A 17,777-nucleotide genomic window follows, 5' to 3' on the forward strand; every position below is an offset into this window, starting at 1 on the left:
TAGCAGAATAATGAGACTTTTCTCTCGATAAGCGCCGGTTAGGCTGCAACCGCTAATCGAATTAAGACTGCTGCATCTAAGAAAAATATCGCGTAAACCCCTTGTCCTTTTCACATAGGGCTATTCAAAAAAGAGCTGGCCGAATCGTTCAGAGTTTCCACTTTCGAAGATTGAATGGACGGTATAAGGGGCGCGCTGCGTCGTTTGGTCCAGGAACAGGACTTCGGCTTAGATGCGCTCTAACTATTCTCCCTTAGTCTTTGCCACTTGGAACTTGAAGTGGACTAGCTTTGCGATAAGCCGACGAAGGTCAATATTACTACGACGTATTATAGTGACCTAGTTAGCTGGTTGACGGCACCAAGCAGGAAAAAATGTTTTTGACCACTTTCTATATTAAAACGGACAATGTCTGAACTACGAAAGACTGCCGCTAAAAACAACTTACATAGGGGCCATTTCGGTGGGCATATCGTTTGCTATATTGTCCGCCTTCTCCAGAAGCACACGCTTCTTCACGCTCGTTCCGTGTTGTCCGCAGGCCTTATGTGCAGTTTGCATGCACACTGTCTAGTCACGCGCGCGCGTGTTAGAGGACTGCAAATCGAATTTACGCAGAAGCGTTGTAATCTTTAACAGAATATCATGCGCGCACCACTTACCGGGTGTGCGCTGGGAAAGATCATGGTCGACGGCTAGCTGATACACCGACCATCTGCGGTCTAACATTGGTTACAATGCAGATTACGTGGCTATGTCTGAGCTGTGGAAACGCATGAGGCGGGTATCCACAATGAAATCTGAGCAATGACTTTTGCGAGGTCAGAGGAAACATAATGGCCACAGGCTGGCGTGCGCGTCCATGCTCTCTATCGGCAGAACACAAGTCGATGGACTGCGTTTGTGTTTCTTTTCCATTCGAGGTCAAGCCTCTCTGTAGAGTGCTACAGGTTTCAGTGTTACAATCACTTAACAGCTCCAGGAGGTAGTGAACAAACCCCCGTCAGCTTTGCTGCAGGAGGACGTCATTTGTGGTCGAGCACTGTGGTTTGTCATAGCCAAGAAATTGGGCGATTAGCTGAGTCGACGGCACCAGCTTTAAAACAGCCATTTTTTATTATCGTTGTTACCTTCATGTAGTGCAATGTGATCACTCTTAGCGGAGAACTCTCTGAACGACCAGTCTTAGCAAATCTCTGACTGTATTATGTAATTACTAGCGTGAACAGAAGACTGTTATCACGAAATGCTCCTAGTGCTAGATATACATTCGAAAATATCGGCTGGCTGGACGGCCCGAAACAATACACTGACTTCCTTGTCGAAATGTCGCCAGACGAGATGTATATCGGGTCTTTGTTTCGCATCAAAACGTAGAAACGCTAGGAATATTCCATAGAAAGGACAAGAAAGATCAGGCGTAACATACTCCGGGGCATAGAAAACTTGCGAAGACAGACAGCCCGTATTTTATCAATGACACAATCGATGCCATCGACGTTACTGGCTATCCAAAACGGTTTGATGAGACCTGCTACCTTTTGTTTTTACAAGTGTTAGTCAATATTGCAATGTAAATGTCATAAGTCAGTTCGCGGAGTCGGAGGAAATAGTAGACAACGGCGCTGCTTCAGAGCAACTCAAGTTGAACATGTTATGTTTAATTGTTAGACTTCCGGAACGTCTGCTGCCCGAAGTATCTGACTTCATGGACCAGTTTTACCTCAGTAATGAAAATGGCCAAAATGAAAGTACACGGTAAGCCAATTCCGATAAGCTTCGAATTATAGGCTGTTAGTAAATGATGTCGTACGTAGAGTAGCGTAATGGTTGCTATTGAAACGACGCAGTGGCTAACTGTTTTTTCAAGGTAATGAAAAATCTAGTTTTTCAACGCTATTTCAAAATCCTCAAATTCTCTCAGCCTACCTACGGTTATGCTTGAGTTGGCACAGGAATATAATGGTATTCAGTGGACATTTTGGCGCTAGATTTGCCGCTAAAGCTTAAAGCCTCGGTAGATTTACTCACTAATTTCATAATTATCGATAATACAGCGGTCATGGATCCGCTACTTTGTGCACGTTACTTAAGAGATTTTTCTCGATATCGAAACGGCGTATTTTCATCGCACAGTCACCACAATTATCGCCACAAGTACGGATATATAATTTATGTAACGCTTGCACCCACTCGTTCCCTCCAAATCGAGCGGAAAAATGCTCCTCTGCAGCAGAAGTCTTACTACTATCGTTATCATGTCCTTTATGTTTGTTGTTGAGTGAACATATTTTTCAACATACATAGATATGAATTTTTTCAAAAGGAAGTTGTCTGGGAAGGCCATTCGCTATTTTCACGCTGTAGAGGACCAAACAAATATGCTTTGTTGCTTAATTGTAAAAGCTACTTGTAAGTTTCGTTGACGGCCAAATAACAAGTTAACATTAACGAGGCTAACAGAATCGAGGATAACCAGTCAATTTGAGTTCATCCTTTAACTACCACAATTCGCGCACGTGTAGCAGTGGTCAATAAACAACAGGCTGCTTTTTGCTTTTATACTAAAATTTCTTCGAAAGTTACTATTGCAAATCTAAACTTAAGGGTCTATGCGGAAAATGAAGGCTGTGCTTTTTTATGTCACACTGCCTAACCGCCAGCTAGGCTATCTGAATGCTGACGCGGATTGCAACTCTGTAGTACAATAACGCAACGGTTCTTCGATAGAATGAATAGTTATCGCTAACAGAGCTTCAGACAAATGAAAACAATTTTAGTAGAGGAAACTCTTTGTCCTTACGAGAAAATCATTGCGTGTCAGGTTGATGTCAGGCAGTGACTCTCTAGGCAACAAACCTTATAGGCCCATTGGATTATTCACGGGTCTTCTGTACAGTAATACAAATTAGTTGGCCCCACAGGCTGGACTCTACTCGGCGCATGTAGTCGTAAGCGTAACCTCGAAAGCACCTAGTATCTTCGGAGACCCGTATTGCCTTTTCTCGTTTCTATCAAAAGCGACTTACGGTTAGCAGTCGCTATTTCAAACACTTATTGCAAACCAGTAATAGATAAGGTAGGTAGAAAGCGAGCGCATCTTAAGTCGCCGATACTGCGTAAACCTGATGGAATGATCAACGGCGGTATCGGAGCAAAAACTTGAAACATTTAAGTACGTTATAAAAAATCACCACTCATTTACAGCCGGAACCTATTGACACTACGAAACTTGGAAAAAGCAGTGTTTGAAATGGAGATTCTACTTTTTACACAGCTTCATATTTTCCGAAGGGTCGTTTACAAAGCTAATGCTTTGATAAGATTCAATCAAACATTTGGTAGTTTGATACTTATAGCAAAAGGTTGGGAAACTAGATCTTTGCTCTCGGCAGAAATACATCCGGGTCACATTAGGATATTCCGCGTCTGTATGTGAGGGAACACACTATATTGCAGCAGTAGCATTATTATACATACAAACATTAGACAGAACACTTTTTCACTAATTTCGAAATTTACGTATGATGCACTAACCTGACTATAGGCGTATTTTCATCAGCTTCATGCGAGCCGACTACCCCTTTAAAGCTTTTGCCGGGAGGTTGAAAAAGGCCAGGTGTTAAGTTCTGGTGGGCTCCTCGATGTATAAGTGTGCCAACCTCCGATGAGATAGTGTCATCGTTGTTCTGTACGTGCTCCAGCCGCCGGCCAATCAACTGTTGCCAGTCTCGTTCATTAGACTCCCGGCCGAAGCCATCCTGAACGCCGGTCTCCCCCTTTTGCATCTCGTTAGTGGCCCCGCGGCCTCCGCCGCGCTCCGAAAATACAGAGCACCCGCTACTCGTACTGACGAGTTAGTCCCATCGAAACAGAACACGCAAGCGTCGACGGGGTATCCACGAGGACGGTTTGAGGTGGGTATAAAAAAGTTCACACCAGTGGGTTTTTTTTTTGGTCAAATCCCAATAAATCCAGTAACACAACACGTTGGCACCATACACCGTTATTGGGGTAATAGCAGGCGACAAAAGGTTCGAAGAAACGAAGCATGAAATAGGAAACACAAGCGAATGCATATATACATCGTTAAATTCACTATCTATCTCTGACCTTATTAGATAGGACAGACTTAGTAAAACCCTAAATAACAAGTAATTTCATAATGGAATATTAATTAAAGAAAGGACAGATAGCTATAGCTAACATTTTAATAAAGTGATCATCGCCACACACCGTTAGACACAGGCAGTGTAATTCATTCTTTGCCTAGGCGATCATCACTAAAAGAAGTAGATTAGCGTTGGCGAACTTTTCTCACTGAGTTCGCAAAAAGGCCCGGTTAGTAGATTTCGCCGACATTTTATTACACCGATACTCCCTTTGTAAGATCTATCGAGAATTAACTGAGAGATAGAAAGTTTAATAACGTCGTACAGGAAAAATTTAGGAAGGAAGGCTTTTTTTGTACGCTATGGAAGAACGTTAAGAAGCGATAAAATATGTACCATGTCCTTGTCCAAAGATTGCTATGGCGTCGTTCGACGATCGAATAGTTTGTTATAGTTTATTCGAGTACGATAGTTTAGGCCTAAAATTGTCTTGTTTCAGGCCAAAAATTGGCGTTGCTAGTTCTTTCTGAGCTGCTCGGAAACGTGTCGTCGATGTTTGTGGCTCGTCCCTTTAGCACAGCTGCTACTTTACCTGTTGCTAACTGAAAGGTACTAGTAGCGCAGCGTCGGGACACACGGAATCGTTGTTTAGTATTTTACAGATATTTACAGGCACAAGGTTTTCGTAGCCATGTCGGTAATGTAATACCTTGACGGATTATCAGCGTGCATTATGTTACGTGACCCGATTGGCGTTATAGCCGACCAAGCAACTTTTGTCTGTTTTCTTTATTTAGCAAATTAGTGCCTAAAATAAGAACGATGTCATTTAAACGTTTAACTTGAAATAAGTTAATTCCTTTCAGGCCGTCTCACTGAATAACCCTTAGTCACTCTATGCTCGTATGTCCATGGATCACTAGCCAACATTACAGGCCATAAATTGTTATGGCAATTTACCGTTAATGCTAAATACCATTATCGTTCAGGCGTTTCTCATTCAAATCGATCGTAGAAGGTGCAAATGATAAATAATTACCATTATTAAATCCTCGCTTGCTTTTCTATTGAATCCACCATCTAGCCTAGCAAGCAACCTAATTATAACCTTACGAGATTATCGGTAGCGGCAAAACCTGTCGACTGTAAACGCGCTCATTTTCAGTTACCTTTGCAAGGGCGGAACATTGCAGTAACGTTGCCCCCTCCGTCGACAAACTGTCGTACATGAAATCAACTATGATCATTACCATTAGACAACACTTCTGTACCTGGATCACGCTGCCAGGGATGCTGGCCTTGAAACAACACATGTCGAACCACCGTTGAAAGTGGAGCAGTGGAAAACCGCACCACCTTCCGGCGCCTGACAGATCGTCGGAGCACAGATGGAACATCAGCCTGGATATACTAACGGATCCCAGCTATTATTGGAAAAATCAGCTATCCGAACCGTGATTTTATCTAACAATATTGAAATTACGACAATACCGATATATATTCTTCGTCGATTTATAGAAATTATGGTACTGCTTGTTGTACATTAGCGATACTTTCGTAATGTATCTGAATAGACATCACATGTTCTAGGCACTTTAGTCCTAAACGACAACCCAAAGAAATTTAATGATTCGTCCGTCCAAAAAATGACGATAATTGGTTTATATGCATCCAGATAAGGCGATACGATATCTGCAGAAATTTACTAAGCATTGTTCTAATATTATTCGCGTACCATTCTGTTTTGGTCGTTACGAAGCGAGCAAGGCACGAAAACTTCTCAACTCACCAACCAACCAACCAACTAACTACCTACTCCCCTTTTTCAAGGAAATACAAACTGGTAAAATAGCAATCATTCAATATTTAATTAGGGAGGTTCCAAAATAATATGCCGTTATTAGCTGATCGAGGCACTAGGTTTCGGTGTTCCACATAGGGACGATACGTAAGACAGATTGAAAAGCACGAAGCGCCAGTTGTCGTTGACCAGCGAGCACGAGATGTTCTATTCGATGTTTCTTGCTGTTCGCATGTGCTTCTGTTGTTCTCCCAATGTTAATTTTCAAATCAGTGGAGCGTCGTTTCTTGCGCATTCATACCAGTTGTACGCAGTAATCTATATTTACGGGATACAATCATTTCTCTTTTGTAGAAGACGCAGGTCGAGCTAGCCAAAGCAAATGAGATGTATAGATCTGTGCTGAAAACCTGTGAGATTGCATCGAGTACACTTGAAGCACAGCTGCCTGCAACGGACGCTCCAAGCAAAATCCCTAGTCGCAGCTGCTGTGGCCAGCGATAGGGGCTTGTTAGATCAGCTACGTTTTATCATTAAAGCTGCGAACTATTACGGATCAAAGAGGTCGCCCTCTGCCAGTATTACCATTTACTATCGCTAAGTTTGTTAGCGAGCTGGCTAGCTGGATGCTGAATATCGTAATAATATAATAATGTCGCAAACAGGGCATCCGAATACCAAACAACGAGCATGTATCTATGAGTACATAGCATTGATATGATTTATATGTTACAGTGACTAGGAAATCGATTTCAAAACGCTGAAAGCATTCCTATAATGTGCGATAACTTTGGGACGGGTATGTCCCTTATAAACGACCATAACGGACCGGTCTCCTACACACTCAGCCCCATGGTGGCGGGGTTTTCCTCGCTCCAAATATCGACAATGGATCATTTACATTGGACGAAGAACATTTCGAACTCAGCTCCGATACTTCCTTTAGACATCGTCTTCACGGCCACTTCACGGCGAAAATCCTATCGGGTATACGCGCTGGCAGTGTAACAACGATAGTCCAGTCTAAACGGATTCGCGCGATGTGTCCATATGAACGGTATCTATCAAACCTAATCGTGCAGACAGGCTTCTATTGGACTATTTTCACTCATTTCAGCTGTCCGCGGCTGCACCGAGTTGATGAGGGAGGGATGAAATTGTTACCAAGTGTTTAAATAGAGCGTCAAAGATAAAATCCATGAAAAAGAGGGAGTAAATTTATTAAGCGACTAAAAACAATTACCGGGAGACCGGACAGAAGGTCGTTTGAATTAAATTGAATTATAAAAATCGTGTTTTCATGGTGTGAAATGTCGCACTTGCTGGGTGACAGCGCTAAAAATAATAAATTGACCAGCCAACCAGTGGTGGTATCCTATGAGCGTGCAAATGTGAGAAAACCGTGTCTTTTTGCCATTAAACACACGCTGTAAATATATTCAACAGATATGCATTATTGAAGATAGATACGGGACGACAGTAATCGACCCAAACCACCTTTCTACCCGCGAAAGCACAGTTTGCTTCGTCCGTTGCTATTGCGGATTGAGCTATCACAATGGAGTTCTCGTCGTGGTGACGGATGGACGTTTAATGGATGATTCCAATGATTACCTCGAGACTCATCTATCTCCTGCCATGTGTCAAAGGGGTCAGAAAGATTTGCTAATCGCAAAAGGCAACTACTTAGCTTGATAGGTATGGTCCTTGTTCGCTGATATTGCGGATATTAATTGTGATACAAGAAAGCTTCCCGAACGAGGTGTTGACGATTTTTCTGCCAGGCTGTTCGTGTATTTTTTCCTTATTATGTTCCCGGGTCCTGTTATTCTATTCGGATGTTATATGAAGCTGTAATAGATTTATTTCACTTTGGCTTGTATAGGTCAAGTTCCGTTAGCGTACAACACGAGGTCCGCGTACGAGCTAAATCTAGCGAGTGAAATTTCTTCGTTTGTTAATCTACACACAATTCTATACATTTATGGTAGAGTTAGCCTTAAATCTGAAACAAACGTGATACGCGCACTTTTTTTTTGGTCTATCGAAATTAAAGGTAGATTGCTTGCACCCAGCTTTAAACGTTGAGGTGATTAAATGAGCGGATCCGGAACAGGCAGAATATATTTCTTCTAAAATTATATATGGTAATCAGGCGTATCTTTAGTATCTCGAGTTCCGCCTAGACTTAGCAAATGAAGCGGAATCTCAATCACTGCATGTGTTTGCATAGCCTCTTTCAACTGCCGGAAGCGGGATTAGTTCGCGGAGCGTCAAAAGGCCTGTTATACAGCGTTTCACTGAACTCATAATGGCGTTCTTCAGTTGATGCCCCCTCCCTCGGATAAGAATCATCGACCCACTCATTTTCATAAACTATTTGTCACGAGGATAAACACTAACTTTCACTCGTCTCTCGATGACTACAATATTCAATCATATAGCCCCGTCACGGTGATTGCGTGTACCCTATGCGGCCACAGCCAACCCAATGTCTAGAAAGAGCATTACTGCAAATAAAACAGTCTCAAAAATGTCCTCTATTGTCTTGAAGCGCCACTCGCAAGACTTATACAATTTATAGCTGCTTATACTGTTACAAAAGACATTTTCTATAGTATCATAAATGGCAGCCTGCTTTGTTTCATTTGTGAATTTGATTGCTTGATACTAGATGGCCTGCTTATATAGAGCGTCAGGGAACAGAGTGTCAAGCGTATAAAGATGAAGATCGAATTACTAGCTCCGAATCTATTTCACTGCTATCAGCGATAATTGGTTGTGCCAGCAACGCCGCCATTACTTGGGCAATGTGAAACTAGCCTCGAGGCGTTCACATCGAATAACGTGAAGACTCGCTGAACGTGAAGATGTGTATCATACAGCAGGTGACGATTAACAAGCTGACAGGCAACTCCTACCGCTTTGATGATGTCACCGACGCAGGGCGGCATAGCGCGAAGACAACACAACACAGATAACCAACCGGCCGGCCACGCCGACACGCGATGTTCTCTACAGATCAACGCTGCCAGTGCTCTTAACAGAGACCGGATCGATTTGCTAAACGATCCTGCTACAAGCTGGCAAGTATATCTCTCCAATAGGAGGGCGGGAAGCGAATCAAGCATCGAGCGGTGACCATACGATCAGCGACTAGCAAGCGGCCACTCGAAAAGGAAGCTCTCAACGAAAAAGAGGTCTTACATCCTCCACTGCTCAATGTGTATGTGTGACTGCGTGCTTAGAGTACCGTAATGTGTACGGTCGTCTGTACATCTCTGTGTGTGCGTGCGTGAGTTACGTGTGTGACTTGCGTGTCTAGCTATCGATATAAATAGAAACCCCAATATCGTTAATAGCCCACGACGAAAATATGGACTTTAAAAGGGGGAAAGGCGAGGGTTTATAGACTGTGAGCGTGCGTGCGTGTGTGTGTGTGTGTATCTGTTTGTTTGTAAAACAGCTTGTAATAACAAGCGCGGCACGTGCACTACGTGTCGTGAGCATCCAGCAGGTTTTGCAGGAAACAAAATATAACAGTGGACCGTAGATTGATCGCAGCTGATCGCCGAGTAACTTACCGTATGCGAGTCTAGGTTTAATCTGTTATTTAAGTGTTGGACCTTAATCATAATACTTCTTATAAGTAAATCGACATAATAGCCCCTTATCTGCGCAAAGAGAGGGCAAATGCAATGATACATAAGTAGTGTCTTCATCGTCTTCAAATAAAGCTCAGATTTGGGAAGACTAAATTATCCGCAATTAATGACGCAGTGTAAAGGTTGAACGCATATTGGTGATAGATTTATCTTATTAGTAATAATTATTGGAACTTCCATATATGAAAGCCTCCATGGCTACTCCCGCAAAACAGTATATCTACTTTAAAACATCGTTTTTCTTTGTTTCTCATAGTATCTGTTTGTAGAGCCAGTCTGCAGGAGACTTACAAATGGTCGTACATATATCGCAAATGTATAATCGCATCTCTTTGGCCTTCGATCTGAGCACCGTTCATGGCTTATCAAGCGTTTTTCTACGGTGCTAACTGTTTCTCTGTAAACTGTAATCTGTTTGAATAATTAAAATCGACTTATTTAAATAAGCTTGCTAAGGTATTTTACCGAATCCATCAGATCTAAGAGCTTTGTTTAATCCTATTCACCCAACATGTGTATGTATTAGAATTGGATCTTACATAGAACAAGTACATTATCTTTGCTTTGTACGTGGTGGAAGAGGGATTGCGCCCAGCCGTAATGCTATAGCGAAACAAGTTCTGGGTACGGTACATTGCACCAGAGATGAATTTATATAGGATATATACAGGATAACAGGGTTGAAATCAATAAGTTTTTCCAATATCCCGAACCCGTAAAGACTCTCCATTCCAACAGCAGGGTCCGTTGACAAGTTCCTGCGACTGTGCCAGTGCTCTCTAGTAAAAATTACAGAGTTCAAACGCAGTATCAAACAGAGATTGGTAACTACGATAAGTTGTAAAATTTGAAAAAAAACAACAACGACATATTTCAACTCCACTTTCGTTGCTTAACGTCAACTCATTTCATTATTAGTTTGCTTAACTTCAGCAATGGCTTCAAAAACATCATGAAGCTCTTCAGGGCAAATACACCACCAGCTTTAACCAGAACAGGTTCTACAGCCTCTACTATCACCTTTTACACAAGAAGCCTCTAAAAAGCAATACCCATTTGAAGGTTACATAGGTCATGTCGCGAGCCAACAGTCACGTTTAATCCAGTTAACGAACTGTCGTCATCGTTTCGTTTTCTATAGGTATATGCAAAACGAGCCATGAATCCAGATACATAGAGACAATGTCTCAGCTTCTACCGCATTCTCTCTTTCGACAGGGTGGAAACTGCGTCTCGAATAGACCCGCCGCGGAGGGTGCCATGCATAAAGCGTGTTTTTTTTCCCCTTTAATCAGGTCGTGTGCCAGTTTCTTAATTCAGATTTAGTTTCAACAAAAATTCATCTGCTTTAGCATTATTGAGTGCCGCTGACGCTCAGCACTGATCCCTTTGCTCCTTCAAATTTTTCGGGATCATTCAGCTACGTATTTCGAAAAGGCTAGAAATTCTTCTAGTCTTTTTCTTATTATTTCTGGCAGATAGTCATAGTAATAATGATGATAATAATAATTTTAAGATCGTAATAACAGCAACAGATCTATTAGCAACGATGAATCGGTTTTTTACATAGTTACTCGGCGAATATATGATACATTTTTCGTTTCAACTGTTTATACTTTAAGTAAACATAAAAAGTTTCCTTTTACATGTGGTACGGTCGTCTCAATCTTGACTGGATTGACTACCGATCAACACGCAATCGAACCGAAGGATCTTCAACAACTGTTAGCCACCCGTCTAACTAGATCGAACGATATGCGCTACTCAACGAGTCCCTTATGGAAAACGTCCAACGACATTCAAACACTCTACCAACGCCGATTAAGGCGGAAAAGACTAAAAACTGCTCCCGTCCGGTAAGGAGATACAATGTGTTTTCAATCTACAACATATCTTCACAGACTTCCTCGTCTTTATGAATTTCAGCATTTATTTATTCGATTAGAGCTATTACTATAAACTGAATCAAGGTCCGTGATGACAAACATCTAGGTAGTCTACTTCAGAAGAAAAAAACAGTTGAAGGACTGTATACAACTTAATGCAACAAAAATTCTGGATGGAACTAAAATTGTAACTTAATATAATAATCTATATATTCTGTAGAATAGACGAACACTGTAACATTAGAGTGCTTTCAATAATGCTACCCCGGTCATACTTAGAGACATTCCTAGCAAACAACGTAATATAGCGCTTCATTTTAAGACAGAAGGTAAATCTACCTAATGCTAACCGGTTTTACGTTTTTCGATGACCAAACTAGCAGGTCAAATACAGGCCACGACACTGTCCGACAGTTGGCAGCTCTGACCCGAGTCAACGAGCAATCACCAAAACAATAAAACGCAAAAGATCCAACCACATCCAATTCATCTCCGTACCTGGCTTTAGCTTCCATGTTCCTCGCGTCGACCGGGCAGGCATCGCTGCCACTGCCACCACTAGTGGCTTTCCATGGGCCTGTGGGCAGTCGACAGTTCCATCTCTGCTGTTGCTAAGGTGCAGTCTGGCTAACGACAGGCGATCGATAATCTAGTACAGCAACGCGCTGCTCTATGCTTGATCATGCCGTTCATATTATAACCAGTGCTAGCAACTGTACATCGACGCCATCGACCTCCTATACGTGCCCTGGTCTACACCATGGCCCCTGCGGAAACTGGCCAGGTACATCGTCGTCGATACTGCTGCCGCAGGTCATAATAACGGAATTGATCGTTGAGACTATTTCATTCTCACGTACGGCAGCCCGCAACAGCTCGCCGTAGTTCGCGAGGCCCGAGGAAGGCCTTGGTTTTGGCCAAGCTATACACAGGCAGAAACACATAAGAAGTGAGTGTCTTTCGAAGCTGTGTATCACAAAGAGATCTCAGTTACTTTAATACCTCAAAGACGGTTTTATGCAAGAATTAGGTTAACCTGTAACGCTCAGCTTAGGTGTCATGGGTATCCATAAGCAATAACGCGATCAATATTTCGAGGACATCTTTCGACGTCCGATCAATAATAATCCGATCTGACAAATAACGTTATTTTTTATGTAACGTGGAAACAAAGCAACGGAGTGCTATGAAGACAGGTCTTATGACTGTGCTGCTGTGATGTGTTGTGATAATAATCTGCAATTACTGTTCTAAGAGAGAGAGAATGATAAGAATATTATAGAATATTGGCATAAATACCTGCATCTGTCCTGTTACCGGTTTCGAGCACAAAAACTAGAAAATTTTTAAGACATATTTTTTCTTGACGCCAGACGCCATTATAAGTTCACCGTAATCTTTGAAACCTCTCTGTTCCCCCCAAGTCCCAGGTCACCAGATAAATTCTTATTTCCAGCCAGCGTCTTCAAGTAGGGTTCTGCCTTCTCAGCGCGTAGCAACCTCTGATAGAACAGGTTCACCCTTACATAGAAAACGTGCCTAATTTCGTAAAAAAACTCGAACATATCCTTCGAAGAGAATATCCTCGAATAATGCGAGTGCGTAACTCCTGAATATGCAATCAAAAAGAACAGTCCGTTACAATGCACTTTACCCTGAATCGCATCTCACTTTGAAACTGATGACGCTTTGGATTCTGAAAGGGGAATTCCTGCACCAGTTGTCACGTACACAGTATCGGTTCATCACGCGTCCTGCAGTGCAACTTCGTGTTGTATAAACTGATTTATTTGCAGGACTTTTAGAACGCCACCGACTTATCGCAAGATCTGTTTGTTCTTATAGACATTCTTCTCATCTCTCGGCTTCCCATAATCGATTGCAAATATCGTGGTATTATGCTTTCATTACCACCGGCAAGCACACTGTTACAAGCACATAAACGCACTTAATTGACCCAAAAACCAACATATCTCTATTTTATTTACTAGTGGACAGCAAATGGCCCGAATTGCTTATCCGCGGCCCACAAAACGTACTTCTAGGTAGCGACTGAACAGATTACGTGACATCATAAACCCTTGTTTCTAGCCTAATAAGGGCAAAAGAAAAGCTATATCTTTTTCGACCCCTGTGGACAATTTGATAGACCGTTATTGGTGTATATATATATATATATATATCATATTTACCGATGTTTTATGATCCGATGTGCCTTTGTCGAAGAACATGTTAACCATCAATTTGAATCCTCCTAGTAAGCCGTCCTAAGTACGTACTTAGCCTTCTGGTTACCGCTGATTTTAAAGCCCCTGCTGTTATGCAAGCTCTTAAATGCATCCCGTAAGCCAATGTAATGTAAGAATCTTCATTTAAGAAGTGCACTCGGCATTCGGTGCCAGAAAACTGCCCGTGCAAGAGCCTTCGGGTGAGTACCATGTCTATCGGATATACACCGAAACGGTACTGTCCTATTTGTCAAGCCAGCCTCAAAGAAGCCAGGACATTATTTGATAGCCTAGCAACCTTAAATGTGTACCCTAGTAAATTTCCTTTGTTTAAATTGAATGAAATTGCTTGACATGTTAACTGGTGGACTAGCAAATGGGTCTATCTAACGCCAATGGCCAATGTGGGCATGCGAGCCAAAATTTGATAAGGCGGGTGCGTGTACATAGTTTCTATGTAAGGATAAGTCTTAAAAATAGAAAGTACTAAAATACATTGAGGATAGAAAAATATCAGCCGTTTTTAGGGCAAAATTGGCATTTTTCAATAGTAATTCGGATGACTTTTTACCACGATTATTTTAGAACTTCCGAGGTATATGGGCTAACGAGTGTGAAATATGATTTTTGCGTTATTTCATTGAAACTAAATTAACACTGTCAAGAAAGTTCTGCAGAAACCTAAACGGACGATAGTCAGATGGTGCAAGATGGAAACTATATGGCGGACGCATTGAAATTTCCCATGATTTAAATTTTTGCCGAGTAGCTAGATGAGTGTGTGGTCTGGCACTGTTATGGCAAAAGACGACGTTTTACCTATTCATTAATTTTTGTTTACCAAATTGTTGTAATCTTATTAATCGTTACTAGTAGAGGTCTACCGCAATTGTCTTGCCCGGCCGAAGCAGTGATTCCTTTTCAATTCACTAAGCACATAACGTTACGTTATTTGATTTCAGTCCGCGTTTTTCTGCAGATTCCCCTCTACACATTTATGTATGTAATCTATTTTTCATCACCCGTGATAACCTGCTTAAAAAAAGGGCGCGATTTCATCATGTTTCAGTTCAAGTTTTGCAGGGAAAGACGATCGAGTAATCATCCTTCTTTTCGCTATTTGATGATCGATGTTTAGTTCCTTGACGATGTCGTGTCTACTCACGCGCTCGTCTTGCTCAACTTCCGTAATTTCATCAAGCTGTTCCTGCAGTTGGTCAACCACGGCTACTACGGAGTAACATATTTCACACTGAAGTTTCCGCAACGCGGCAGAACTACTTTTAGGCCCGTTTTCTTTTTTCACAATACATCGTGTCGGTAAACAGTCCTTAGTTTTCCTTTAGGGCTCTGGGCAGTATTTGTGCCTTTATGGTAACAAAATCGAAAAATTTCATACACCTTCAGAGCGCTTCGTTTCAACAATCCTAGCGTCTGCAGAGCTCAAACGAACTCCTGCGAACGCCACCAAGGCCGTCGCGACGCGACTCACGCAATCTGAGATACGTAACCTTTAAAGCTGTCTAGCTACAAAAATGGTCAATAGTTTTTTGACAAAGCAACATTTTAATACTAAATGTTTGTACGAACTAAGAAAAACACAAGCAAATATCTAGGAAAATTCGGTTAGCTTCGAACATTATAATGACAAGTGCCGCTTTTGCTTGTGCTATACAGGACTGAATGTTGTTCTCCTGACACTCAACCAATTCACTGCTTCGTTTACGAACCTAAATTATATTCAATAGATTTTTTCTAATGGCATTAGTTCTCAATAGTCTTTATCAATCGTCGACAGATCAAGTCACTTTGAATCCCGTCGAGTTTTCGAAATGGGCTACACCCATTTTTAAGGCCGAAAACGATCTGTTCTCAATTTTAGCTGTGCGAAAACGGACCTATTATCCCTGGGTCGAAATTTGTATATTCCTAGTTTCGAACGGCTAGTCTACTACGGCTTTGGCCTGTTTATCGGCAAGTGGGGTGCGTGAACCCTCTTAGCTGGTATCTGTCATAACGCATTATACATTATATGACACTGTGATGTTTTTGTTGAAGCCGAGGAAATGATCTGTTTGTCGTCAGTTTTGCAATTAATGACGATTCTGCCTTGTGTGTGTATATTATTTGTATTTTTGTGAATGTTGGATGGTCCATGAAATATCTATGCCTATCTCCTTTGCTGTATTGCGATAGCCGCTAGCAATTGCGTACGGAATAAATGTTCTGTTTATCTGTATTGGAAAACTCTGCACAATGGATTTCGAATATAGTATCGAGGATGTCTCGTCAATGCTCAAGCTTGCAGATGCTCAAAGAACGAGGTACGGGTGCATTTTAATTGAGCGCAAAACATCGTTTTGCCTGACACATTTCATCAATATCATCTCTATGATCTAATGGGCGTGCATAGAAGATAAGCTCTAAAGCGCCATAACATTCACAGCAAGACCGCGAAATTCGAACCTTGGTTTAAACAAGCTGAGCAAGAAAAACATTCTTTTTTAGCTAGGGTTCATTGACCAAGGAAAAGATTTCGGCTTTGCCTAGAACAGGGCACATGTGCAAGACCTGTAACCGCGAAACGGTTCTTCTCCAAAGCCGCATCATAGGATACATTTTTCCTCTTTTAGCAGTTCTAACGAGCATTTCTTATTGATTGGCTCTCAAGTCTTAATTTGATAAAACATCATATTTCCACAAGCTTTACCATTCATCATCATCACTATTGATATTGACAGGCACAAACCAGCCGAATATAAGATTGTTTTGTATGTAATTTTCATCATTACTGGTAGTTTGCTGCTTGTTGTTTTATTTTACGACACGCAACCTGCGTACGAGGCAAAATAATAAGCTATTTACCCTATTTAAGTGTAACGTATCTTGTAGATAACTTACTGACTAGAGTTAAATCATATAAGAACTTAGTAAAGCGCGTACACGTTTTGTCCTGTTCTACGTCAGTCCGGCTACTTCGCGACTTGTAAGGTAAGCCACTAATATCTGTGAAACGGTTGAAATTATTTTCTTTGGCTATACTTTATTCTCATCTGTCGTAGAGGTAGTCAATGACTTCCTGTACATCAGCCATTAGGTGACTCGTAGCATTCTCAGCCTCCCACGTATACTTTTTTGGGACTCGATGTAAAGCATAAAATCGATCGAGTATCTTAAGTGTTGACGGCTGTATTAAAAAAAACTATTAAGCGCTCGACGCAAGGCGAGCATCAAGACACAGAGTATGATTTACTATTTTCAACAGTACTTCCCTCAAATGGCTTTTCCGTCTCGGACGTTCCGAAAACAATTCATTAGTTTTACTACTTGAAACGTTCATAGTATATGTTCTCATTCACTCTTGTGACGTACACCGAAACCCTCCGTAACAAGTCCGAGAGCAAAATAAGCTTCTAGATGAAAACGTACTAGAGAGATAGAAATCAAAACAGAATTTCTCTAAATGACGAATTCATAAAGCTTGCTGTCAATCATGCTTCACCGTATTTGTGGGGAAGCAGTTCCCTGCATGTATCATCTCCCACCAACCAGTTTCAATCATCAAATTTGTTTTCTGGGACAAAATCGTTCGCAACATTCGTTCACTGAAGCCGTTCCTAAGCACTGCTTTTATACGATAACCTTTTGTCGCCTATCACATCGCCTGCGCTTGGTGTTTCTATTGTAACTGCTATCAAATAATAACAATTTTCCAAATGTACGTTGTCAATTATTCTACCTCTCTCTAATCTTGAGAACCTCACTCTCAAAACCTCAGCATGCCCATTGCACAATATCGATACATAAAACTAATTTAATAGAAGAATCATCATCAAATAGTATGTGGGACATGCAGGCAGACACGGACAAATACGCTAAAATATCGTACATGAATTTCTGCGGCAGCGTCCGATTTGTGTGTTCATAGGTCATTTTACAGAAAAAAGCTTGTACGATAAATAACATGTGCTTGTTATTTATCGACCACGGACGTGAAATTCATTGAAAAATCGAGAGACACAGACTCAAGCAGCAAACATCGGGTTCCTAGCTGTCGCTCGATTGGTTAAATCCACGGTAGCAGC

At 41.5% G+C, this 17,777-nt stretch overlaps 1 protein-coding gene and 1 long non-coding RNA gene across 3 annotated transcripts in view; one reads left to right on the forward strand and one right to left on the reverse strand.

Moving 5' to 3' along the window:
• Positions 1 to 17,777, reverse strand: part of LOC111250634 (G protein-activated inward rectifier potassium channel 3-like) — a 38,271-nt gene that overhangs the window by 18,488 nt on the left and 2,006 nt on the right. The window contains exons 1-2 of one of the 2 annotated variants that reach the window (XM_086990548.1): positions 11,963 to 12,391; positions 3,538 to 3,849 (exon numbers count right to left, since the gene is read on the reverse strand). In XM_086990548.1, the coding sequence (XP_086846674.1) occupies positions 3,538 to 3,849; positions 11,963 to 11,979 (329 nt within the window). In that variant the 5' untranslated portion in view covers positions 11,980 to 12,391. Of the gene's footprint in view, positions 1 to 3,537; positions 3,850 to 11,962; positions 12,392 to 17,777 lie in introns of those variants that run through there. The other variant, XM_022806096.2, reaches the window with a different exon arrangement.
• Positions 3,784 to 15,939, forward strand: LOC147755373 (uncharacterized). Its single transcript, XR_015328759.1, has 3 exons — positions 3,784 to 3,917; positions 10,720 to 11,434; positions 11,845 to 15,939. It is a non-coding gene; the product is annotated as an uncharacterized LOC147755373 (long non-coding RNA).

The sequence above is a fragment of the Varroa destructor genome, unplaced genomic scaffold (genome assembly GCF_002443255.2).
Source record: "Varroa destructor unplaced genomic scaffold, Vdes_3.0 BEIS01000005.1, whole genome shotgun sequence".
Lineage (NCBI taxonomy): Eukaryota > Metazoa > Arthropoda > Arachnida > Mesostigmata > Varroidae > Varroa > Varroa destructor.